The following is a 26,389-nucleotide window of genomic DNA, read 5'->3' as shown; positions in this document are numbered from 1 at the left end:
ACATACTACGAGTTGCAACACAACATCAGAGCTCAGGTAGTTCTCCAAGCATTGCTTACAAACACGAGCCAGAAAAATTGCCTTTTTGTTTTTTGATCTCAGTTATTCTATCTTCTACTCCCTTGATTATGGCTTGTGCTGTCCTTCAATGCTCTGGTGTGACGAGTCACCTGAATCCAGCCTTCTTGGATACTGTATCTTCCCTGAAAAAGCGCAGAGGGAAGATTCAAACTGCAGTACTTCCAGTAGGCAATAAGGAAAAGGTGAGCTATCATTAGACAAGGTACTGTCCTACAAGCATTTCAGCCCTCAGTAAAAACCTCCTATTTTAAGTCAGTTTTGCACCAGGATACTTTTATTTTAGCCTTAATGTTTAACTTTAGGTTAATTTTACCCCTTTCTTCTTGTGATCAGACATAAAAACAAAAAAGCCAAACACGAGTCACTTCCAACCTCCAAATGGGACATTTAGATGTTTTTCTTTGATTATCATGATAGAGGAAGTAACGCGATTTGTCAAAGAAAAATATCTGATACATTAAAAAGAGTGCACCTGGGCTCAGTAGGCGCCCTTCTTTATTTTTTAATTTGTACTTTTCAGAGTATAACAGCCTGCAGTAGCTTGCTCACTGTATGGACACACCCCCATGGCTTTCCATCTGCTTCCCATGAATATGTCCTCCGCTGTTCTTAAAGGGAAGGACAGCTTGTCGCGTAGGGACACATAACATGTACGTTATTATTTGTTTAAGGAAAATCTTATTCTAATCAAATGTGTCAGGACATTACTTGTAGGATTGCTTTTCACCATATAACCGTCACGCATAGGGGCTAACGTTCCAGCATTATTCGAGAACAGTGGGTACCCCGAAGGCTGAAGACCTCCCCTTTAATCCAAACAGCCACTCTACTCCGCCATGTACACAGTGTCGGCATAACACAACAGCGGGACCCTAAGCTTCTGCATATTCTTTCTCCTCTAGTCTGCCGCGTGACATAAGAGTTTTCTCCTCCTGCCATGCCCCGGGTCACCTCGCTGCTGCCTGCCCTGCTTTTGGTTCTACTGCCGGGCTCGAACCGGGGATATTTTACGGAGGAGCGCTGGAGCCCCGAGTCTCCGCTCCTCGCTCCCCGGGTCGTCATCGCGCTGGTGTGCCGCAACTCTGCGCACTCTCTGCCGCTGTTCCTGGGAGCCATCGAGCGTCTTAACTACCCAAAGGACCGCATTGCGCTGTGGTGAGTGTCATCGTTTGATAAACAACAAAAGGAGTAGTTATCACTGAATGCCATGGAAAATCATGCCCAGACTTTGAGTGGTATTTTAGAAGAAATCGGGCAGTAAAGTATATGTGAGTCACTGTCAACTCCAAAGGCGTTGTGGAAATATTTTCGAGGAAACCCTGCATGAGTTTGCGCTTGTGTACATGACATTTGCACTTAATCTCTTAAAGAGGAGAGACCGGAAGGTACAGCAGCCTGGTTCCACACTCATGGGGGTACTACGTGGACCTGTGCACCCTGAGAACGGTGCTCAGAAGGCGGACTCCGCCCGCAGGGACGTGTCCATGAAAAGTTCCATTCAGTCACAGATCTTCTCTCATCGCCCCTTCGCCCCCTCCAACCGCTTCCTTCTTTTTTTCTGTCCCCTCCCTCTCTCTCCCCTTCAACATCTTCGTCCTCAAGGCTCGACTGGAAACAAAACTTGTAGTGTTAAAAAAAGTTTTAAAATAATCACCGGAGTGTCAAACTGTACCTCAATTCAGTCCTGATTTTAAGGCCTTAAGCTGTTTTTCCCTCACCCTTCCCCCAGACCTCCAGATTATTATGTCTCCTTCGTGTCTCACTTCCTCTTCTCACATTGTTCATCTGCCAGCAGATCTATTTTTAATGATTGAGTTCATCTTTTTATTAGCACTTACACCACTTTGGTCGGATCTTTTTTTATGGTGCAGAGGGCTGGCAAAGGAAAAAGGAGCCAAAAAGTGTTTAATGTGATGGCGTGGGGTCACAAGTAGATGTAATTATTTTTTCTGAATTGGGTTGTTTGATCAGATAGGATGGCGAGCCTCTTTTAAATCAGCTGGAGTTTGAGTGAGGGATTCAGATGTCCATGTGTCTCTTTAAACAAACCAGCTGGTATGTTGAACTTTTTATTCACATCTGGTGCTCAGCTCAAACCGTGCCCACGTGACACAACAGCTTTCTACTTCCTTGCTTTGATAAAGCAAGAAGTATCACCCTTGGTGTGGAAATTGATGTAAAAAGTTGTGGAATCTTAAAAGACAACCTTGCCACCTGCAGATGCACTGCAGTCATTAGTGTGACAGGTTGAAGATGGAATACCTGGCAGGCAGCAGCACATGCATATTCCTTAAGGTGGGTGCGTGTGTGCTCTGCAGTGACATGCAGAATGGATGTTATCAATTCATAAATCATTTTCCACCCTCTCTCCCCTGCTCTACTCTCTCATATTTACTCCCTGTAGCCCGTTTTAATTCAGTACTTCTGTCCATTCAGAACCTCCCTGCAGTCAAATATCTCTAACTGGGTGGGAAGAGGTAGACAGATGCAGGGAGAGTGTGGGAGAGGATGATAGATGGGTGAGTTGGTCACGTGTAGGTGTTGAGGCAGCACTGCTGTGTTAAATCGCCACAGACAGTTGGGAAACTAACACCAGCAGCACGCTGACTGCCACTCACTACATGACAGGGTTGGAAGTAAATGCATTTGTGTCATATTTACACATTCTTTCGCTGGCTCGCTCTGCCCATCCTTGACACACTGGGATTTGTTATGATAACACAGACAGCAGATGAATGCTGCTCCTCCCCTCCTCAGCCCCTCTTGCCTGTCTGTTCTTCTTTGCCCGCACCAGATTATTGGAGTGAAGGATAAGGACCCTAAAAGAATGAAAATAACATTCATGGCATAACTGCAACATGTATATTTTTTTTGCAGTAGGCTATATTTGCAATACCTTAGAATCCTTTCAAATGTTTTTTTCCCCCAGTCTTTGAGGCTGTGTTGGAGAGGGAGCCACCGTTACATTGTGTTGAGATGCTGAAGCTGCTTTCACTTTTTCACGATGTTCCCATTGTTTTGATAAAGATTCAAATGTTACTTACATCATAATAGGAGACATTGCCTAATTCTTTTACAGCATACAAAGGATCAGAGAAACAACCTATCTGATAATGTGCTGGATGATCTGTGATACCAGCTTATCCAGAGCTTCAGCGACTGTTGCTTTCACTCAGTTTGTTTGCATCCTCATTTAAGTCGAGCTAAGATTATATCCCGACTCCCAGTGCGCAAGCATGGGTAGGAAAGCAATTAATTGATTGAAGTGTAGGGATAGGAATTGAGAACTGGTTGGAATCGTATGCGTCTGAGCTTACCAATTCCACCATCGATTCTGGCTGGTGCTGATCCAAGCGCACCGATAATCAACGTCACTCTCTTAGAGCTCTCAAATCTGCACTGAATGTGAGATTCACAAATCACACTTTTCCCTCTCAACATATGGGGTTGCAGCATAAATAGAGAAGACTGACTTTCCCTTGATTATACACCCGCAAGAGTGAGATCTTCTGCCCTACGACAGAGAGACTTCTCTCTGCCTCTGCCCTGCTGCTACGTGAAAAGTAGCTGTGCCTGTGAGCTGCTCCAGCACTGTTGTGCTTGTAATGTGTTATAGGAGACTGTGAACTGTGTGAGAAAACACTGGAAACATTCCATCACTTCTAATTATCTCTCTGGGAAATCATCGTATGTAATTACAGCCCGAATCCTATTTAGATGGCGTGATTTTCAGATGGCAAAGTGCTTATATTATATGTATTTCGTCAGTGCTGAATAGCGATCTATAATTGCTCTTGGAATCACCAGGAGTTGATATTGAATCTTAATGTGCTGCTTTTCATTAACAGTTTCAGAGGAAACAGAAATATCTGAATGAGAGCAGCTTCATTCGAGATTTGGCTCCATTAAATCTGAGCGAAGAAGACTTGTGGAGGGCTGGGCAAAGCAGAATGCCGGTGCCACGATGGTGCTCTGTGTAAATACATTCAGATAGGTTAGTTTATGTTTGGAAAATGAATAAGAATACTCAGGAATATTGTCTGAAATTCAAAATCATAGGACATTTAATCATGTTGCAACAAGGGGACAGCTACATACAGAGGCTGTGATGCAAATGTTCCAAGATACTAAGTTCTAAACAAGCTTTTATAGGGTAAACAGACGAGTCACGAGACATTCCCTTCTGTCCGTCTGGGGGCAGACAGTGGTGTTGATTATGCCGAAGCTGTGGAATATCCTTTTCTCGGAGCAGAAGGCTGTAGGACAATCTTTTCTGAGAGCACTGTGAGCAGACAGTGGCGACCTCTGAGTGCAGCTGTTACTGCATACTAGCAATATTTCAAACCTACCTTAATGCGGCACAAAGCAATTTAATAAAAACAAAACCTGCAACATTATTTAGAATATTTGACATACTCATTTTAATGACCATCTAATATAATAAATACATGGGTTTAATTGGAAAACCAGACACTACAGCAATGCTGTCGGGAGAACAAAAAAGGGACAGAGCTAAAATGAAGGATGCGATCAGGGCATGTATGAATGGGAGTGCAATTAGATTTAAAGTGGAAGACAAATGATATCTGATGAATATGCAGAGTCAGGGATATTGCTCAGGTGTGCTTCGAAACACAATCCACCATTAGGCATGGCGACTAGTCGCTTAATTATTTAGTTATGAAGTTGTCAGGGATTATCTTTCACATTTAGTCAGAATAAATTTAGCTGCATGCAGATTTCAGCTAAAAGTATTTGAACCAACTATTGTCAGTTAATTCATCTTGAGCCTGAGCAGTGAATGTTCTTTTGAGTATCTTAAAATAATAAAAGAATCTGATTATGTGACTCTAAACCAGTTTATTTGGCCACTGCAGGTGTTTTGAGTGATGAAGGAACAAGACTATAAGTAAGAGGTATAAACTTATTGTCTGTTGAAGACAAGGAGGGTAAACAGCATTTTACCAGATGAGCAGGAAAGGGATCTAACTGTTAGGATTTAGATTTTTTTAATTAGATTATTTACAGAAGCAGGAGTTAAAGTACAGAATGCAGAAAAGAGAATGGTACATTGGTGGAGAGGATAAGGAGGTGGTAGAATGCTTTCTCTTTACCTTGAAAACCAGAAGTGTAGAGTTCCCGGTACTATTTGCATAATATTTAACTTTGGCTGAAGAAGGAGCACATTTGAGGGCAGGTTTGTTATCATTGTGCACAGACAGCAAGACTAGTTTATCCTTGTCATGAGCGATGGTGCAGGAAGGTAGGACCCAGATGCAGGCTTCTCAAAAACACAAAAGGTTTCTTCCAAAAGGCAAAAACAGAAAGTGCGGCTGAGCCGGATAATCAAAAATACTTAACCATGAAAAACAAGACTGGGGCACTGTGGATAACTAGACTATGATTAAACAAACTATGAGACTGTGGCTATGGCACTGTGACTAAAACCAGACTTAACTTTTCTTGACTGTGACATGAAGGGTAAGTGAGGATTCTGCAAAGATTGTGACTGAACCTGGAAACTAAATGCTGTGGGGAGGTGAAGCCAGGTGACATGAGTAAACCTAAGGGGAAAAAACATGACCTGAAACCTGAAAACACAACAAAATGGCCTGAAAATAAGAGTTTTAAAACATAAACCGTGACAATCCTAAGTTACTAGAGATGTTCCATTGTGGCTGTACTCTTGTATAATGAAGCTTCAAACCAGGGGACAGAGGGAGCAAAAGCAGTGAGTGCAGGCCATCAGCAGTTTTTAGAGCATTAATGGGTCTAAAAGGTCATACTCCACATTTGTAATGGAGGACTACTTTATCCCAGATAAACTGGTCCTCTAAATTTGTTGGGGATGCTTTTAATTTATTTCAAACACTATATGCATTAAAATTCCTAATGCTATGGAATGAGATGGGATGATGAAGGATTGTTTAGAATAATCTTGATATTGAAAGACACTCATTTTTATGATCTTGACATTGAATGACAGTAATTTGTGATCAGATGTAAACAATTTAGAGGCAGTGCGGTTGAATGGAGTTACGCCACAGCGACAGATCAGGTTAAGAACATGACCTTTTGTTTTGAGAAGATAAATCAATGCTGTAAACCAAAGATGTCAAGGTAAGATTATCAGCGTCTACATCTTAACCATCCAGCAGAATTCAATTAGAGGTCATAGCATATAAGAAGGTCAAAAATAGAGAGAGTTAATTTTGATTGTCTAAGAGGTTGTCAGATTTGCAGTGTTTTAGTGACTTGGATCAGTGGTGCTGGTTGTCTGGTTGACATCTGTTGGGATATTCTACCTCAGTGGCAATAATATTTACTTAGCATAATTTTCAGGTTTGCTAGCCTAGCAGCTTGGGGTGCCTTTGGTTCTCTTTATGTGAATATGTCAGAAGATTGGCTACTATTTGTTGTTATTTAAGAAAAAGCATCATATCAGGATACAGATTCTATGACAATTTGTTGTTCAGAAACTGTTCAACTCGTCTTGAAACTGGCAGCATTGAGACCAACACTGTTCCTGCATCCCTGATATACTGCTGTTTGAATATCAAGACCCACACACAGTGGAAGTGGAAGTGGATTTTATCTGAACATTTATCCTTAAGCCAAAGGAGACACTAATCGCTAAGATGAATCTCTTTCGATACTGCAAGATGCACTCTGTAATCATGCCTCCCCTCTTGTTTTTCTTCCTCCCACAGGGTGGCGACAGATCACAACATAGACAACACCACAGCTATTCTACGAGACTGGCTCATCAAGGTGCAGAGTTACTATCACTATGTGGAGTGGAGACCTGAAGATGAATCCAGGTACTGAGTTCATATGTACAAACGTGGGCTTTTATATCTGTGATGAGCACATTACTTAATTGATCCATCTTTGCGTGTTTCAGTGCCTTTGAGGACGAGGTGGGTCCAAAACACTGGAACAGTCTCCGTTATGAACATGTCATGAAGCTCCGTCAGGCAGCACTGGACACTGCCCGTGAGATCTGGGCCGACTACTTCCTGGTATGTTATCATGTATGCAGATGTTTCATATGCAGATAATTTATAGTATGATATACAACATGCTCTCATTTAAGTTTAAGTTTCCTCAAACGGATCTATGGAGAAAGCCGGGGAGCTGGGAGTTGAGGCGCATTTCATACCAATCCAAAGATATTGGATATTTTTGGGTTTTTATTGATATTTAAGACTTATAAGTTATAATAAGTCCGTCATAATGATATAAAGCATCATTTTATCCTATTCAAACTTTTTGGAACATTTTACTTCGTTTAATGTATGAACTCTTGACTTTTGTGAGGTCAGAGACCATACGAACCATAGGAACATACGGTACACCCGTGGTAAGCTTGAAGCCACAGAGCCCGTCTCATACAACATCACAAGTCTAAATTTAACCCCTGATGGTGCACAATGTAGTTTTTATCTTGTGTCAGTGCTTTCTGGTGAACAAATATACATAGCTCTGTTTTTACATTGCTTCAGGTATGCTTCTGATGTATCAGTGCAAATTGTGACTTGTTGGCAAACATATCATATTAAAAAACAATAAAAAATAAGTTTAAAATCAGAAGATTAATTTTAAAACTGAAGGAAATGGAGGAGCACAGCTGTTGCTCTTAGTTGAAGACATTAGGACAAAATAAGCGTTTTGGCATTGAGTTTTCTTTACCAGAGAGTCTCTCAACATGGAAAAGCACTTACTCAAAACATAGACACGGGGATGACCTGATGGCTAAATGGTTGGGCTGTATTTTATGGCATGGGCTGAAAAGTCCTTAGCAGCTGGCCGCATCTTTACTGCCGGTCATTCCTTTGGCCTACTTCTGCCTACGATTCCTGACTCCTCTGTGCATTATAAAGTGTGTGCTCGCATGTGTACTTTTCTGAGTAATTGTCAGTATATAATCCTTCGCTTCCATCTCCAGGTGGCTGACTGTGACAACCTGCTCACCAGTCAGGATGTGTTGTGGAATCTGATGAAGGAGAACAAGACCATTGTAGCTCCCATGCTGGAGTCCAGAGCTGCTTATTCCAACTTCTGGTGCGGCATGACTTCACAGGTACTAGAGAGGGATTTTGAGCTGTTCGCACCTGCATATCTGCCACAGATTTATTCACAGCTTTTTCACTACATGTACATATTTAGGATATAGTGTAGCTCATACGGTATGGTTGTTGTATAAATGCTCTGCTGGGAGTTTAGATATTTGACTGCCAGCTGGCGAGCAAATATACGAATGAATTGTTCCGATAATGTTAGTGTCATTCTGAGCTAAACTATTACTATTACAAAAATCCAACCAAGATTTAAGACCATTAAAGAATTATGTATCGACTTAAAGTGATGCGAAACAAAATCCATCTCTTGGATATTTTTCTTATTTATTTGCATCCCTACGCTATAAAAAGTAGAGAAAGAGGTCTCTATCAGCATCCTGATTTTCATACAACAGCATACAAAGAGAGCCCACAGATTGGAAAGGTTATGTATCGCAGTGTCCTAAAGCTACTCCAGATGACAAATTTATGTCTGATTTTCTTGAACTTTAAAATCCTTAAAGGAGTAGGAGGAGAACTTATATGCAGATGAGATGGTGGAGTGTAACTGCCACTCCAGATGTTTTCATTTTGTGATTTTTCTAAGATGTCCCGCCTTGTTCAGACTGCCTGCCCAGGTTTGTTTTTTGGGCATTTCCAGATTAGTTTTAGGACATATAAAGTACAAAAGTAAACAGCCACATAAAGTTGTTAGTTTTTGAAAGTCAAAATTTCTGTAGAGGCAAAGCTCTGAAATGTGAATCTGAATCGGATATTGACTTATTCAAAGTAAATACCTTCAAATTCAAGATGAATCTGATTTTTTTTTTTTTTTAGAGAAGTTAGTCAGATATCTGTGATTACTGTATTCAGAATAGTGAAACATGGAAGATAACACATGTTCAAACATTGAATACTGGATACATGTGAGGAGCACAAATGTAACTTCTCACTGATATGCAGTTTTAGTTTTTAAAAATATATTATTCATGAATGTAATATTTCACATTTAGTTAAATTTTATTTATGTGATCGGTGTTTTATCATCTTGTTGTCAGTTGCTTTAGTATTGTTATGTTTCCTTGCTGATCAGCTATTTTGTAAATGAAAGGTTTTAAAGTTAATCAATGTGCTTCATAGATCTTAGATCCGTAAACCTTCTGATATGCTGTTAATTAATTAAATCTTTTTTATGTCTCTATAAAAACCTATTTTTACTGCCTGGATGAATAATGGATGAACCATCATTAGGTTAGAGTAAAATATCAATTTACATGCATTTCTGCTGAATGAATTTCCTGTCATTTTCATAACACAGATAAATATCCAGGAAGCACATTTATTTTGATTATATTTTTCATTTGTGGGGAAATTGCATTTGTGTAGTAAGTCACTCGCAACAGCAAATGAATCAATTTGAAATGGAGGGAGAGAAGGTTTGTTATTTCTGTCGGTGTACACTTTGATTACTCTGTAGTCGCTCCATGCGCTGCTAAATTAACTTATAATTAAAGTAAGTGGTTTGTTTTGTCTCACAGATGAACTAAAACATTGTTGATCAAACAAAAACTTCAGCTCTGATAAAGCTTCATCGATATACTTGTAGGTTGTATGGCAGCTTTACAGAAAGACCACATGGTGATTATGTTTAGTTAAGTCTGCTTTCTCAGCTTGTTTACACTGGTTTCATCGAATACTGATGCTGTTTGTCCTCATTAAAATGAGTAATCTCAGAAATACCTCTCCATTGTCATTTGGCTGTGTGCATGTAGGATACATTGTAATGTATATACTTCATCTTGGCTCCTTAAACCTGCTTCCCGAATGAGTTACCAAAGGTGTATTTAATCAATTTCTAACTTTTTAAGTTCTCGTGTTTGCTTCTTAACGGACATACAGAAAGTCACATATTAACAGTCAGAGTCCTCAGCTACTTTGGATTTTTATTCCCGGAGCAAACTGAAAACTTCAGAAAAATATATTTTACTAAACAATGTTTGTGTGCTCCATGTTCAGGGTTACTACAAGCGTACGCCTGCCTACATGCCCATCCGCCGCCGGGAGCGTCTTGGCTGTTTTGCTGTGCCGATGGTCCACTCTACCTTCCTGGTGGATCTAAGGAAAGAAGCCTCCCAGGAGCTGGCCTTTTACCCGCCACACCCAGAATACAACTGGGCCCTAGATGATGTCATTGTCTTTGCCTACGCAGCTCGCATGGCAGGTGAGCAGAATGCAAGAAACTGACAATGTTTCAGGCTCATTAAGCTGGTTAAATGTGTAAGACGCTCCTCTCCTCTCCTCTCCTCTCCTCTCCGCTCCTCTCCTCTCCTCTCCTCTCCTCTCCTCTCCTCTCCTCTCCTCTCCTCTCCTCTCCTCTCCTCTCCTCTCCTCTCCTCTCCTCTCCTCTCCTCTCCTCTCCTCTCCTCTCCTCTCCTCTCCTCTCCTCTCCTCTCCTCTCCTCTCCTCTCCTCTCCTCTCCTCTCCTCTCCTCTCCTCTCCTCTCCTCTCCTCTCCTCTCCTCTCCTCTCCTCTCCTCTCCTCTCCTCTCCTCTCCTCTCCTCTCCTCTCCTCTCCTCTCCTCTCCTCAGATGTGCAGATGTATGTATGCAACAAGGAAATCTACGGGTACTTCCCAGTTCCAATGCGCTCCCATGCTACCTTGCAGGATGAGGCCGAGAGCTTCTTGCACACTTACCTTGAGATCATGGGTGAGTCAGAAATGCACTGAAGTGATATCTGTGTGTTTAAAAGTTTTAGGAGATGGGAGTTGCCTATATTTACTCATTTTCATTAAAGTTAATTACGGTAATTTGAAATGAATTGATCCAGAGGTGCCCTGGTAAATCGGTGGCCAGAGTGTACCAGCTTTCAGAATGACAGTTATGAGCGATAATCACTGTAATGCTCTCAGATATACGAGCTGGTCAAATTTACATTACTAAGCCACAGATTTGTTCTCGTCATGTCAGTCTCACAGTTTTTGCTGGAGTTTAAGTTAATGAAAGCATTACATAGGTGTACTTACAGGGAGATTGCACAACATACCAGCCTTTGTCTCCATGTACCCTACATCTGCCTCCAAATATTTAAAGTCTAGCCTCTCCTTAACTGATAACTTGTGGTCATCCTATAAGCTAAAGAAGTAACTCTTTTCCCTACTGTGCTGACCTTTTAATGTTGGGATATAGTGCAGGTTGGAGCTTTTCATATTGAGATTCGTTTGACTGGGATTGAGTAAAGTTTATTGTGTTTTCTTACAAACATACAAATAGATTTTTACAAAAAGATTATTGAGCAGCACCAATTGCTTCTCTCAGAACAGTACTGATTTATTTCCTTTGTGGCATTGTATTAACACACACCTGAATGCTCCAGACCAGCAAACTGACAAAAGGCACTCACATTTGTTGATGATCAGCTCACCTGGCTGCTACTTATGTTCTTAAGTCCTATAGAAGCAGAAAGAAAACACACCTCTTCTGCCTTTTGAATGAGCTTTTGTTAGATAAATAATATCTCACATGTTCGTCTCAGGTCAGATTTACCTCATTTCAGGGAATGGGTCATTTTTCTTTTATTAAGTCCTGATTAAAGTTGAAAGAGGGTGTACTTTCTTCTTCACATGATTATATGCCTACTGTATTCCTACAATAACAGATAAGGAGTGACTGCAGTCGTATATTCAGGGATTCAAAAAATATTCAGACTCAGACTTCACCCTAAATACAAGCAATGTTATCAGAATTTAGGTGCAGTCCTCTTAAATTTCCCTGTTAAATCACTTATCACGTATATGTGAGGAAACTCTAGTTGATCAATATTTACTCATCTTGCTAAATTTTAACTCATAAAAGAAAGAAAGTTCAGCTATGGTACATTTCATGAGCTCCCAGTGGACCCACCAGGGGACCTACAATACAGGGAACTGCAGGGGTCCTCTCCTGCAGAACCCCTGCAGTTCCCTGGACCACATTTTAGGAACCCCCTTCAGACACATTAGTCAGTCTCTTTGTAACATTCCCTCCGTTTTCTTCAACAGTGAAAAATCCACCGCTGGAGCCCTCCAGCCTCCTGTCTCTTCCTGCCAAGCAGCCTAACAAGATGGGCTTTGATGAGGTATACACACACACACTCACTCACATACACACAAGCACAAACCAAAACCTAGGCGTGTGTGTGAGGTTTTGCATTTGTGTGCACTTAGGTTTTTATGATAAATCTGGTGCGGAGAACTGACCGTCGTGAGCGAATGCTAAGAACTCTCTATGAGCAGGAGCTCAGCTGTAAGGTTGTTCCTGCTGTGGATGGCAAGTACGTCTCTCATCTTCTTCCTCCCCCACTGCCTGTGTCTTCCAAATGTGTGACTCTGCAAGATGTGCAGATTAATGTAGGAAAGCCAGCCTGAGACAAACAACTTGGTGAAAAGTGCTGGTTGCATGTTATTATTCAAAAAGAAATTCCTGAAACACTTACTTTTAGCTAATTTGCTATCCGGATAAATGCCATTTCCCCAGGAATTATGATGTCATGTTTTAGGTATTTTGGTTTGTTCCTCCTGTTACCTGAATCTAAAATTGCCCTAATACCTGCACGGTTACGTTTGATTTATTTACAGCCCATCCGATTTGCACAGACGTATCACAGCCATGAAACATATTGATTCCTTTTCTAATCTCTTTGTTCGTTCCACCTCTTTCTCCCAGAGCTCTGAATACGTCTGACGTAGAGTCTATGGGGATTAAGATGCTTCCAGGATACAAAGACCCTTATCATGGTCGACCTCTCACCAAGGGTGAACTTGGCTGTTTCCTCTCTCATTATAACATCTGGAAGGAGGTGAGTCACTTGAACAGGCCTCAGGCCTTTCGAACCACCTGCACATGTAAGATAACATTAATTCTTAAACTGTAAATCGGTTTCTATTCGTAAAGGTAGCCTTGTAAGACAAATGAACTTGTCTTATACTGTATGTTTAAGACAATGCACATCTTTATGTGGGTTATGTTTCTCTGTAGCCTGCTGTTTATATGTTTCTTGTTCACAATTTATATCAATATCCTCTCAGAAATAGAACATTTTCACAGGAAAGGCTTTTATTTGACATTTTTGGGTTTTATTTGAACAGAACAGTAGATACATGTGGTATACTCCCTAACCACTCAGTAATCAGGTCATCACATAAGAACCTGGACCAGATTTTAGTTATTTTACTAACTATCATTTACTGATGCCTTTCTTAGAACTTGTCACCCTGTGCAGCTATAAAATGCTCCTTGAAAGGCCGGTTCTGGCCCCTTGCAGGTCTGCATTTGTGATTTCTTCTTGAGCTCTTACAGTAAGCAAACTGATCCTACACACATGTTGACTTGGGTCAGTTGCTTTGAACCAGAGTCCAAACAGCAGTCTCAAAATGGAAGAAACATTGTTTATGTAACTGTGTGACCATTACTCATAGCAAGTTGGAGATAGCAACAATTTTACGTGCCATCCAGACAGTGTCATGCCACAAATTGCATCTGTTTTTGAAGGCTGAATTATCTGGCGAAGAAAAATCAAGCATTTTTAGCATCACTACGAAATGCTTCATCGGAGATTTTTGTCTGGGAGAAGCCACAGCAATGTTTTTTCTTGCTTTCTCCCTGGCCTATCCCAAATTCGCTTCACCTTTTCATGTTTTTGCTCCTTTGATGAGGTTGAGTCATGCACTGTTGCCTTGTTTTGGATTACGTAACAAGTATAATCCTCTGTGCCCTGAGTCATCTCACAAAACAGCATCCCCAAACAACCCCTGATTCCTCCGCTGTCCTCTCAACAGTGTTCCTCCTCTATGTGCCTTTTATGGCAGTAATACGCCAATCTCCTGTTAAATGGGACCTCCTGCATAAATGGATATAAATAGTTCATTCTAAGAAAATAAAGACACAATTAATTTAGCAAAGTCATTAGATTCTAATCAGTGTAATGTAATTCTCATAGATCTTTGTTCTTGTTACACACTCTAACACAGTTTCTTTGACAATCATGGGAATGTGCACTGTATTGGGCTGCTAAGCCTAACTTCCACTACAACGTCCTGAAACATCTGTTGGAGAGCAGTCGGTGCAATCCATCTGAAATGTGACACATTCCATTTTGCAATTGCAAGTCAACACACACTTGAACACAATAAATCACCAACACAGCTGTCATATACCACCTGCCCTACTTTCCACGTTTGGCTCAGTGCAACTTCTTTTTATACTTATTGACTGTCAAGTTGAAAAGTTGCCATTTTAGCTAACAGTTGGCAAAATAGATGCACTTAAATAGTCCCTGACACCAGTAAAGAATTTATTAAACTAATTACAACACTTGAGCACACTTTAGATTATGAGGTGGCTCACCAGTGTCTCAGCGCAACTGTAATGCTATAAATTCTTGTGTGTGTGTGTGTGTGTGTGTGTGTGTGTGTGTGTGTTTAGATAGTAGAGCGTGGTCTGCAAACTTCCCTGGTCCTTGAGGACGACCTCCGTTTTGAGGTGTTCTTCAAACGCCGTCTCCACGCTCTCCTGCAGGAGGTGACGACACACAAGCTGGACTGGGATCTCATGTGAGTGAAGCTTCAATGAACAGAGGAAAAACACAGTTTAGTAAACAAAGAGGATTATCATCATCCCCTACAGTGGCATCCATCCATCCATCTGTCACATGTGATGGTTCAACTACCACCGATCAGATGCTGAAAATACTTGACTGTGAGGAAAAATGCATTTTATTGTCCTGGGGCTTGTTTTTATTTTAGAAAATGTTTAAAAAATATATATGTATATATATATATATATGTACATATACATACATATACACTGCTTGATATTTCGTGTGAAATTTAGCTATTTTGCTGCTGTTGCTGCTGCTGCTGAAATTGTTTCTTTTTTCTTTTTTTTTCGTAAAGTCTCATGTGTATCTATATATCTTGTTCAGTTATATCGGAAGGAAGCGGATGCAGGTGGACCACCCAGAGAAGTCTGTGCCAAATGTTCACAATCTTGTTGAGGCAGACTACTCGTACTGGACACTTGGCTACATGCTGTCACTGAAAGGAGCCCGAAAGCTTCTCCGGGCCGAGCCTCTGACGAAGATGCTTCCAGTGGATGAGTTCCTTCCTGTGATGTACAACAAACATCCAATGTGAGTATAACATGTCATCTCTCTGGTCCTCTTCTTCATCTCTCCCCTTTGACTTTTTTCCTGTGGCACACTCCTTGATCTAATTACATCACCGTTTCTGTCGCTCATCAGTTCAGAGTACATGGACCACTTTGAGCGTCGGAACCTGCATGCATTTTCTGCTGAGCCGCTGCTGGTGTATCCTACTCATTACACAGGAGACTCTGGCTACATAAGTGACACAGAAACCTCAGTGGTCTGGGACAACGAGACAGTCAAAACTGACTGGGATCGAGCAAAGTCCAGGAAAACTCAAGAGCAAGGGGAGCTGAGCTTCAATGCCCAGAACTCTGACGTCCTGCAGTCTGAACTGGAGAACTGGAGTGCACGGGACGAGCTGTGATGACATGAAGACATGAAGAGGAGTTGGAGATCAAGAATTCTGACAAAGAGAAAAGGGACATAGAACAAAGCTGGGATAGAGGGCGAAAGGGGAAAACATGGTGGGAACGTGCCAAAAGTGTAAATAAAGAAAGAAAGGGAGAGCTTATGGACACTGCGTTGATGAGGGAAAAAATGCTTTTCCTTATGTTTCTCACTCCACTATGTGATCTTTTCCTGGAGAGGTTACATGTGGGGTTAACTCTTGAAGAGTCAGCTAACAGCTTTAGTTTTATTTATTGCATCCAACACACATGTTTTGTCCATGTTCTGATGCATTTATCTTTTCAAAACACGCTTTTGTGTCTCTTAAAAGAATTGGAAGAAGACTGGTTAATAGCTGCACATATGAGATGTTTTTTTTTTTTTAGACAATCAGCATTTTTACTGTCCAACACTTTCCATTATTATGTATTAATGTTGCTGTATGTTTTGTATTAAAATTGGAGCTTTTATGATATAATAATATTGTAATGTACATTTCTTTTTGTACTGAATGGATTCCTCTCTTGGAAGAAACTATAATCCCCAAAATACTTGCTTTGATTTCTTTTTTTCCACAGCCCTCTGTGGCTCCTCTGCTGTTTGGCTTGTGACCTCTTACATGTCCGCTAGCTGTGGTTAGTTCTACCAAAGAGAGTTTACTTTGTTTTTAGAGTAAATCCAAAATTTGAAAGCGAAGAAAAAGGATGAAATTTTCAGAGGAAGAAATATGTCAATATGTTCCTGCATGCTTGTCAAATAATCTTCTAACACTCCGATTTTTCTAGTCATCCCTTGTGGAGGGTCCTGAAACCTTGGTGTTTTTTTTAGTGTCTCTTATCTCCTCTAGTGTTGCTCCATTTAGCCATTGAGTTTTTTACAATGCATTTTATTTTTTATTAATTCTTGTTTGAACGTCTGTCTCTTGTTACCAGAACTCTCAACACTGCAGTTGGACAGCAGAAGAAATTATTTAGTGCTGTGTTTTGCAGCTGTTGTTGCATGTTTGTTAGAACAAATGAATATATATTTTTAGAAACCTTCACTGTTTTGTTTCTCCCGTGTCTTTGCGATTCTTTTCATGTTTTCTTTTTACCAAAGGACCATAAAGCCTTTTTTTTTTTTTTTTTTAAATAAAATGCCTTTTTTAAGCTGACCTTGTTCTCCACTGAACCTAGCTGAGGCTAAAAAGGGTAAACTGCTCTGCTAAAAGTATATGGTTGCACTCACTAATTGGCGGTTCATTCCTGGCCATAGCAGCTACGTTGAAAAATTAAATTGTCTGTACTGACTCCTTTTTTTTCTCTGGCACACAACAGTTTTATTTCAGCACAGATCTGACCATCCCACAGTGCAGCTGAGACTTCTTTTAATTATTGCTGGCTGGTGTTTTCCTGCTCTGTAATAACATAATGGTCTGTTTGGACTTTGGCAGGCCACCATTACTCCTCCTCACTCACTGTTTTCATGATCATCCTTTATTCATTGTGCACCAGTAAAGCATGCCCCTGCCACAGTGACTGCCTCACAGAACGACAAAATAAAGTCTTTGTGTATTTAAAACAAATGTGTCCACCACGGTGCATGGTCACTTTAATGACTCAAAACTGCTTCAACTTACAGTTATTGCTTTACTTCTCAGCTGAACAGAAGACTGTTTCTTCTTATACAGGCTCCCAGAGATGTACACCAGTGTTACACAAACACTACTCTTTGCTGGAGGGTTGTGTTGCTCTACCTTTTTACTTTAAAACATACCAAAGGCATTCTGTTGAATTCAAGTCAAGTGACATACTTGGTCAGGTCATAGTTTTCACTTTTTCACCAACTCTTTTTGTGATTTTTGACAGTGTTCTTTGAATCAAATATTCGTCCTCTGTCAAGAGTCATCCTGTCAACAACTACTTTGTATGTCCTCCAGCGTTCATGGTGATGATTTATAAATGTCATCTCCCCAACACCTTTTGCTCTCTTTCAGCCTCATTCTGTATCATCACGCTCCAGTCACTGTTCTGCTCCTTGTCGGGTTCAAGGCAAACAAGTTTAATAATGAAGTTTGCTTCTTGAGGGTAAAAGCAATGTCTTCTTTTTTTTTCTCGTTGATACGTGTATAGTCAGAGGTTGACTTTATATACCATTTTCACGTTGTTTGAGCTGACACTGTCAGAACTACTGGTATTGGATCCAAATACAATCAGAGAAGAAGATTTGAAGAAGATTTGATTATATTTATCAAAACGCCAATAAGTCTTGTATGAGGTGAAAAGAAGAGCAGGCAGAACGGCTGGCAGTCAGTTAAGTGAGCTGCATAAGGCTGGTGTAAGTGGAACGGAATAAGTAAACACGAGGGCAAAAATACATACTAGAAAGCAATGAGAAGTCTAGTGACAATGATCTGGTGAAAACCAGAGTGAAAACCAGGGAAGTTGTACTGCAGCTGATGAGGAGATGGACTGCAGGTGTGGAGGATAACCACGAAGGGAACACCCACTGCACACACTCTTAAGCAAGAAAACCACAACAGTCCCAGTAAGTCATATTTCTCATGATGGTATTAGTGCCAAGCTTGAAGCACTTCCCTGTTTGTTTCTAAGAACCAGTTTTGCAAACAGGGTGTCATCCATTGTGGGTTGTTTTTTTTTAGGTGAATGGCCAGTACAGCGCTGATCAGCCATAGCATTATAATCACCTGATTAGTATCGTAAAAAGTCTTCCTCATGCTGCTGAAAGAACTGGACAATTTAGAGGGAGAGCCAGCACCAAGAACTGATTGTTGTGTTCCTCAACCTATTTTTGAACACTTCTTGAATAGTAGCAGGATGCATTATGCTACAGAAAGAGGCCTCTGTCATTTGGGAATATGATTTTATGCAAGGTTGTACTTAGTCAGCAGCAATGTTTAGATGTGTTGTACGTGTCAAAGTAACATACATAAATTGCAGCACCCAAGGCATCACACTGCCACCATCAGCTTAGCAGAATACATGCTAGTCCCACATCTTTCCTAAGCAAGTGATGCAAATGGACCTGACTAGCCACATCATGTAAAACAAAACATAATTTTTTTGACAAGGCCTCATTTTCCACACCCGAAAGCCCACAGTACACACTTCTGGCGGTGGACACAGGTCAGCATAGGCACCCTTTGCGCAGCCCCAGCTACAACAAACTGTGATGCACTTTATATGCTGATGTCTTTTTAACAGTTTCAGATATAGGAGCTTGATTAGCTCTTCTGTTGGATCAGACAACATGTGCCTACTTTCACTCCCCATGTGTATCCTTGGACAACTTTTTGTTGGTCCTGACTATTGCAGACAGAAACATCTCACATGTGCTCCTGTTGTAGAAATGCTAAATGACTCAAATTGGTCCCATGCCAAATTTCCATAACATCAACTTCAAGAACAGAATGTTCAACTGTTGCCTAATAGGTGTATCTCACCCACTGTCCGGTGTTGTAGTAGTGTAAAAATCTTTTTTTTTCCTTATTTGTTTCACCTCTCAGTGGTCTCCCATGTTATAGCTGGTCGGTGTATTTACAGTGATTAAGAAAGATAAAAGATTACCAGAGGTTTCCAAACTTTGCCATGTCAAAAATTTGGCATGCTAATCAGATAAAGCAGTATAGTAAAAAGTTAACAGTTCTCCCCATAAGATTCATCATGGAAGTTAATTTAATGCCATATGTTGACATGGTAACAGATTGACTTACATTGGCACCAGTAAACATTTGCCTCAAAGGTGGCTAAAAAGCTTTGGCAAGTGTTATGTGTGCTCATATATCAGTGTTCAAAGTGTGTTTGTGTGTATCATACTGTGGGAGTGTAAGTACAGTATTAACATTCATGTTCATAGTGACGTTTGTCTAAGTGACTCAGACTAATCCTATTAGATCTCTCGCCCTCCCACCTCTATATTTAACTCACTGCTCTCTGTGAGATTAGCCCGGGTATTTTCTACATGTGCCTTTGCAGATCAGTAAGCACTTTCTCAGTGAACGACCCAAGGTTCACCGAAACCAGGCCCAAACTGCAGACCTTCTTAGGCAATTTCCTTGACATGCTTAAATATCCCTGCTGTCAAATCATCTTAATAACAGATGCAAGATTCAGTATTATGATTTGAGGGTAAATGAGTGATATCAAACTTCAACTACTACCCTGGACATGATGGGAAAGTTGAAACAGACCACTGGCTTCACTTGATGCTTGGCTATCCTCTCTTTGTATTTTCTCTCAGTCCTTCTTTCCACCACTTCACCTACAGTGCAAGTTTGTCCTCTCTTTTCAATCCAATTTGCCCACTTTCTTCATCCTTCCTTTCCTCCCTCCCTTCTGCTCTTCAAGTAATAAGATTTCTTCTGTTGAGCTGGAGTTTTAGTGGCTACAGTGCATACACACAGATGCCAGCATGCACATATACACACAAGTAACACACACATGCACAAGTAACCTCTACCCCTCAATTACAGCACTGCCACACCTCCAGCTATCTGTAATCTCCCTCAGTAGACCACAGAGTGCAAGGTGAACAAATTACAGAGAGGAGTGAAGAGGCAGTGAAAGGTGTCACTAGAATAACACATTTCACAGGATTTAAAAGGAAGAAAGAAAATAAATCAAATAAAAACCACAATGGCTTGAAAGAGGACAAACACTGGATATTCTTCCTGTGGGAGTCGAGGAGTTTCAAGGTGAGCTAAATTACTTGTATAAATTCAGTTGCCAGAGCATGTACAAAGATTGATGGACTATTTAATAAGCAACAAACAAAACACAGCAGCATTTCTGATGTAGATCAGGCGTCATCGATCGGCTTCAAAGAGTTAACCAGATTATTGTGAAATAACTTCTTTAAATCAGGTCTTTAAGCTCTGACTTTATAGTAAATCCTGATTCTCCAGGTAAGGTCTGATGCCGCTCAATTTCAAACATAATTCTCCCACGTCGAAGGTTTCATTCCAGAGTTGTAGTCTCTGGTGGATCTGGCACAGCTTAGTGCCAGAGAGCCAAATCTAATTTGTGAGGTTATCGCCGTCAATTCACAGGCCGCTGCGGCTGCTGGGACAAAAATACAGGCTGGGTGAGACAGATAAAGCCCATTTCTCGGCTCTTCGGCCTGAACTTTATTTCTATATGATTTATTTCTCATGCTTCCCCCCCCCCTTTTTTTGTGTGTAAGTGTGTTTTCTTCAGAGACTGTTCTTTGAAACAGCATCCCATAAAGGCCTAATTCATTCAGGCTACCTGATTCAAGCTGGGCTGTGGTGATGTTTTTGAAATATTATAAAATTTGTGTTCAGAAACAGTTATAGCCTGCAGACTGGGAGTCCTTTTTGTATAGACTTGAATTAGCCCGTCTGTGCAGCATTCCTTTAGAAGGAGGAAATATATATTCACATTTTTTACAAGATTCGGTAACTTAAACAGAAGGACAATATGAGGATTTAAATACAAAAATGATAAACAGTAATGTTTAAAATGTGTTCATTTAAACTAAATGAAGACAGTCAAGTTTTTGGTTCAGTTTTTAAGGCCATTTATCAGTTTGTTCCTTAATTAGCCTGTGATGCTGCTTCCACATATTGGCCTCATATTAACCATCTCAGACTATGTGTACATCTGCATGGGATGGGAAACTGCTGCTTTAACTCCTTTTATCAGGCAACTCATCGGGCAACCATGACTCAGTAACCTAAATGTATCATAATCTCCTTCTTATTTAAATGTTATAATACAAGTTTTATGTATGGAAAAATATTTTGTTTAAGGTCAGTTTAATTGAATGCATAGTGTAAAATTTAGTTGTCAGATAATATTAGGCCTTGCATGATCAACACAAAACACTGTGAAGTGCTGATCAAAACTGAAGTTTTCTTGCAACCTTGAAAACCCATGAAAGGGGATCTATGACCATAATGTGATGTAGTGAGCCTTTTAGGATTTTGTGGGGAAAGTGAACAAGAACACAATTCTATGGATTTTTTGTTCTTCTTACTGAATCCAAAAATTTAATACCAATTTGCTCTAAGTTGTTTACATTTTTTACTCTGAGTTCAGGAGTGGGGCCCCTGCTGAAATTCTGATTGGGCCTTGAAGTCCCCATGTCCAGTCACAAGTCATTTTAGTAATTGTGTGGCACTTTAAATGCATTTCTCATAACAATAGTAATGCTCTGTTTTTATCTTGTGGAAAATAAGGAAAACAAAAAAAACAAAACAATTTGCTTGTTGATGAAAGTATATCTGTAAGTAAAAAAGGTAAGGTATTTCTGATGGGACATAAATCAATCAGTTACAGTGAACGTGAAGTCAGCAGGATGGTGCTCTCCATCAGATCTTGATCGTTGAAAATTTCAAATTTCCAGTTGGAAAAGTAAATCTTTTCATTTTAAAGCAAACAAAATGCTTCGAAAAAGAACAATTTAGAATTACATTTGAATGTAGATAGTTGTTCAAACCTCAAACTATTGCCAGCGGCAAACAGTAAATGACTATATAGTACAACTTACTGAAAAAAGAATTGTGTATGAATGTTGGTACTTGGCATCAAATTTTTTAAATGATCTCGCAGCCCCTGACTTGGTCAAACCACTGTAAAACTTGTAATTAAAGATCAGCGTCATATAACAGTGTAGAGGTGTCATGCTAGGAATTATGCAAGCAACTGTACTAGATAAAGATAAAAAATTGTGCAGTATATCGGATGACATGTCTCTAACATTGTGTGACCATTTTTGCTCCACAGAGGGCTTTTCCCATTCCCGTCTTCCATCATGGGGGATCTATTCCTAAACCATGTTCTGGTGGAGAACAACTCGGATCAGGATGAGCTCAACACAGAGCGCGAGATCATTGGGATCCTCGAAAACCGCATCCTGTTGCTGTTCTTTGCTTCTGCTGAGTGTGAGAAGTGCCAGAAGTTTGTACCTGTTCTCAATGACTTTTTTAAGAGACTGAAAGATCCAATATACATCGAATATCCAAAACTGCTTGCACTCATCTACATCAGGTCTCTGTCTAAGCTTCAGCTTATATCTTCTGTGAACTCGTGCAGTGCTATGAACACAAGTGCACTGTTTTATCCGTTTTAAGATCTCCATCTTCTCTTTCCAGCTTGGACAAATCAGAGGAACAGCAGGAGAGATTTCTGAAGGAACTGCACAAAAAAACTTTATTTCTGGCCTTTGAGGACCCATACAGAAAGTAGGTAGATGACAGGACAAAGACTATATACATTTTGCTGAACAAAATTGGCCATTTTTTCTTGTATAAGTGTATGTTTCTCAGTTCTGCAACATAATCTTTGAGATATTTTTCTATTTGTCAATACGTTCTGTGGGTTTCTGTTGTTTAGGGAACTGCAGACCATGTTTAAGGTGAAGGACGTACCAACAATAGTAGTCCTTCGTCCTGACAGTTCTGTCCTCTCCCCAAATGCTGTGCAGGACATCTCTCGTCTTGGCACTCACTGTTTTCGCAACTGGCAGGAATCAGCCGAGATTGTTGAGAGGACCTTTATGCTCAATGAGGAGTTTGATGACCTAAATATGCGCAGTGCGACTGACCCTATGAGAAGGCTCAAGTACAAGACAGAGGATGACAAGAGAAAAAAGACATGGTGGAAGTTATGGGAGAAGGGAAAGGATAGAAATGATGATGAGAAGGAGAGAGATGAAACGTGGGATATGAAGAAAAAGGAGGGAGATAAAGGAACATGGAGGAAAAGATGAGGAGAAAGCTGTGGTAAAGAGAAAAGCCCATGTATACAGTAGAATTAAATATAAACCTATTAATGCTCCTCCTTTCCTCCAGCAACTGTATGTACTATACTATGTATACTATAATATAATAATCTAATTTGATTAATATTTTACAGTTTTATTTTAATATACATATGTTGTTTATTGCAATCATTTCCGATGTCTGGAAGACGATCCAGCTGTTTGTTTGTTTATTAACGAATAAAAATTGATTGCTTTTACACACAAGAACAAATGAAGCAATGGTAAAAGAAATGATCGCTTCTTTAATTCCTAAGATTTTAGGAAATCTGGATCTAATAAAATATCATCTTTACTAGGTTCTTAAATAAGGTAAACAAATTTAAAAAAGAAAAGCGCACAAACAGTGTTTGAAACAACTTCGTACACGCTTAATGCATCCACAGAAATTAAGAAGGTAAGTAGCAGTCAGGTGCTGCCAATCAAATAACCTAATCAACTAATCATCAGCAAACGTGATAAACTAACTAAAAGCTGAAGTTTATGTACATTCTTTTTTTTTTAATGTACTGATACATGAGACCTTAAAGTTGATGAAAGCTGTCCTTTCTTTTTTAAAACTACATGTGCAACCCTGTTTCCATGAAAGTTTGGCAACATTCAAAATGGAATAAAAATCATTTAAATGCTTTAAGATTAAGACTTTATTGCCATGTAGATACACAAAATACATGAAGATACTCCTCTGCATTTAACCCAGTTGGTACCTGTTGTACACACACATGCACAGGGTCACACACTCATGGAGACAGATGCTATATACACTGTAGCAGTAGGCAGCCATTCACAGCACCCAGGGAGCATGTGGGTACACTGACTTGCTCAAGGGCACCTTGGCCATGGCAAGGAGGTGGACTACCACCCCTTCAGCTGTCAGTTCACCAATCTTTGAGTGGTGAGAGTGGGAATTGAACTGCCAACCAACCTTCTGATTATTGGTCAACTCAATCTAACCACTGAGCCATTGAATTTTATATTTGATTTAGAATAGCAGAAAGAAAACACATCATGATGCCTTTGTTCCTCATAAATTTGTATTCATAAGAGAGAAATATGTGTTGAGAATGCATACACCTCACACGTTACTCAGACCATGCACATACAAGCTTTTAGAGCAATTTGAGCTCAGGTGTAACACCTCAAAACAGTTCAGCATTTTAAGAACAGTGTTTCTCAAAAATAAAAAGAGTTTGAAGATGTCATCATCTATGTTACACACTATGACACATTATTAAAAGATTTGGAGAATCCAGCACATCCTACACAAGGGACAGGTTTGAAAATCTAAATTGATTGGCTGTAATCTTCAGGCCCTCAGGTGGCACTGCTTTAAAAACAAATATGATTCTCTTGTGAAAATTGCTGGATGGGGTCAGAACAGTTCTGAAAGCTCATTGCACAGTTACTGCATCTACAAATGTAAAATAAAACTACCATACAAAGACAAAAAGCATCTGATTTGGAACACTTCCTTGGTTTGAATTCATTTAAGATGGACTTAGGTAAACTGACCTGTGTTTTGATTAATCAGAATATAAAATCATGGATGCCACATTCTCCAGGGTAAAGAGGAGATAAATAACTTGCCTGTCAACAACAAACACTTCAGAAGCGAGGGGGTGCATTAGCACACATAAAAAAGTGTCTTACAAATGCTGTTTCACACCAGAATGTGTTAGAGCTGTGTTGTTATGTGTTGGCCCACAATGCAAAGTGTAGCAGAGTCACAATAAATGCTCAAAAGTTGCAAAATCGTTTCTCTTAATGGGCTATAAGAACATTATACTATATGCCTTTGCCTGTCTATCAATATCATAATATGCTTCCATTTTGCTTTACATGATTAGATTGAGCTAAACTTGCGCATCGGTGAAGACACAATTGTTTCTAAACAATATATTCAGGTTTGGGAGCAACACATGTTTCCAACCAGATTACATCTTTTTTCGGGGAAGACCTTGCTTAAGACAACGAGACAATGCCAAATCATATTCTGCACAGATTGCAACAGCATGGCTCAGTCATAAAATAGTCTGAATGATAAATTAATCCACCTGTTCTACAGACCTGTCACCCATACAAGAACATTTGGTGCATTAGTGAATTTAAAGATATCATAGAGCAGCTATTATCCCACATCGAGAATTAATTTTAAAAAACTTTGACTTTTTAGACCACATCACAATGAAAACATGATCTGACTGAATACTTGGGCATATATTGAAGGCTACTTATCTTCAATTAACAAAAAATTCTCTATTACTTCACAAAAACTATGTCACTATGTCACCACTGTGATTTCATGGCCATTAAGTGCTGTTCCCAGAAGAGTGACTCAAAAAATCATTATCTAGACAATCCCAGTGGTTCTGCTCCTTCATTAGTAACTGAACAATAAAAGTCTCACTGTGCCTCACTTCAATTCTTTAAAAAAAATATATTTTAAGCACGTCTCTCCCTCTCCCTGTAATTTCTCTCTTTTTTCAGATAGATTTGGTTGTTAAATCAGTGCTTTGACACACACACAAAGACTGTGAGCGCCTCATGTTCCTTGTTCCTCTGTCACCTTGTCTTTCACTCCCTCCCTCCCTGACAGAGGAGGGGTGGTGGAGTGCAGAGACTGAATACAAGTGGGTGTGAGCAGCTACTGCCATCAAGGTGAAGGATACAGAGTCAATGAGTAAATGTGACACTTACTGACAGACTCAGAACCGATTCAAGTGAGATCAACGAAGGGTTGAAAAGAAAAACAAAACTGAATTTGAAGGCTATTCTCTTCTTGATGTCCTACCACGAGTGGAGATAATATAGGTAAGCAACTGTGAGGATTATCTGATTTAACAGCAAGCAAGATTATACGATTAATAGATGTGTGCAAGTGTGACTGAGTGGAA

At 40.0% G+C, this 26,389-nt stretch overlaps 2 protein-coding genes across 2 annotated transcripts; both read left to right on the top strand.

Annotated features, from left to right (window-relative positions):
* The first annotated feature begins 895 nt into the window (after positions 1-895).
* LOC140305565 (procollagen galactosyltransferase 1-like) lies at positions 896-17,670 on the top strand. Its single transcript, XM_072384482.1, has 12 exons — positions 896-1,236; positions 6,792-6,902; positions 6,986-7,103; positions 8,030-8,164; positions 10,158-10,362; positions 10,730-10,849; positions 12,181-12,257; positions 12,346-12,452; positions 12,845-12,977; positions 14,603-14,730; positions 15,102-15,308; positions 15,420-17,670. The coding sequence occupies exons 1-12, from the start codon at positions 1,019-1,021 to the stop codon at positions 15,688-15,690; spliced, it is 1,830 nt and encodes a 609-aa protein (XP_072240583.1). The 5' UTR covers positions 896-1,018; the 3' UTR covers positions 15,691-17,670.
* A 2,620-nt stretch (positions 17,671-20,290) lies between these two features.
* On the top strand, positions 20,291-23,519 carry LOC140305568 (nucleoredoxin-like protein 1). The gene is made up of 4 exons (XM_072384485.1): positions 20,291-20,406; positions 22,460-22,723; positions 22,828-22,917; positions 23,069-23,519. Exons 2-4 carry the CDS (start codon positions 22,488-22,490, stop codon positions 23,442-23,444), a joined length of 702 nt encoding a protein of 233 aa, XP_072240586.1. The 5' UTR covers positions 20,291-20,406; positions 22,460-22,487; the 3' UTR covers positions 23,445-23,519.
* The last annotated feature ends 2,870 nt before the right edge of the window (positions 23,520-26,389 follow it).

Source organism: Leuresthes tenuis, unplaced genomic scaffold (genome assembly GCF_036924035.1).
Source record: "Leuresthes tenuis unplaced genomic scaffold, fLeuTen1.0.hap1 SCAF_4, whole genome shotgun sequence".
Lineage (NCBI taxonomy): Eukaryota > Metazoa > Chordata > Actinopteri > Atheriniformes > Atherinopsidae > Leuresthes > Leuresthes tenuis.
This window is presented reverse-complemented; position numbering and strand designations above follow the sequence as displayed.

Excerpts from the sequence above, each read along its gene's own strand:
- LOC140305565 (XM_072384482.1), top strand. The coding sequence starts at position 1,019 with ATGCCCCGGGTCACCTCGCTGCTGCCTGCCCTGCTTTTGGTTCTACTG. Across the intron at positions 1,237-6,791 it reads AAGGACCGCATTGCGCTGTG|GGTGGCGACAGATCACAACA; the intron begins GTGAGTGTCATC and ends TTCCTCCCACAG. Across the intron at positions 12,258-12,345 it reads ACAAGATGGGCTTTGATGAG|GTTTTTATGATAAATCTGGT; the intron begins GTATACACACAC and ends GTGTGCACTTAG.
- LOC140305568 (XM_072384485.1), top strand. The coding sequence starts at position 22,488 with ATGGGGGATCTATTCCTAAACCATGTTCTGGTGGAGAACAACTCGGAT. Across the intron at positions 22,724-22,827 it reads CTTGCACTCATCTACATCAG|CTTGGACAAATCAGAGGAAC; the intron begins GTCTCTGTCTAA and ends TTCTCTTTCCAG. Across the intron at positions 22,918-23,068 it reads TTTGAGGACCCATACAGAAA|GGAACTGCAGACCATGTTTA; the intron begins GTAGGTAGATGA and ends TCTGTTGTTTAG.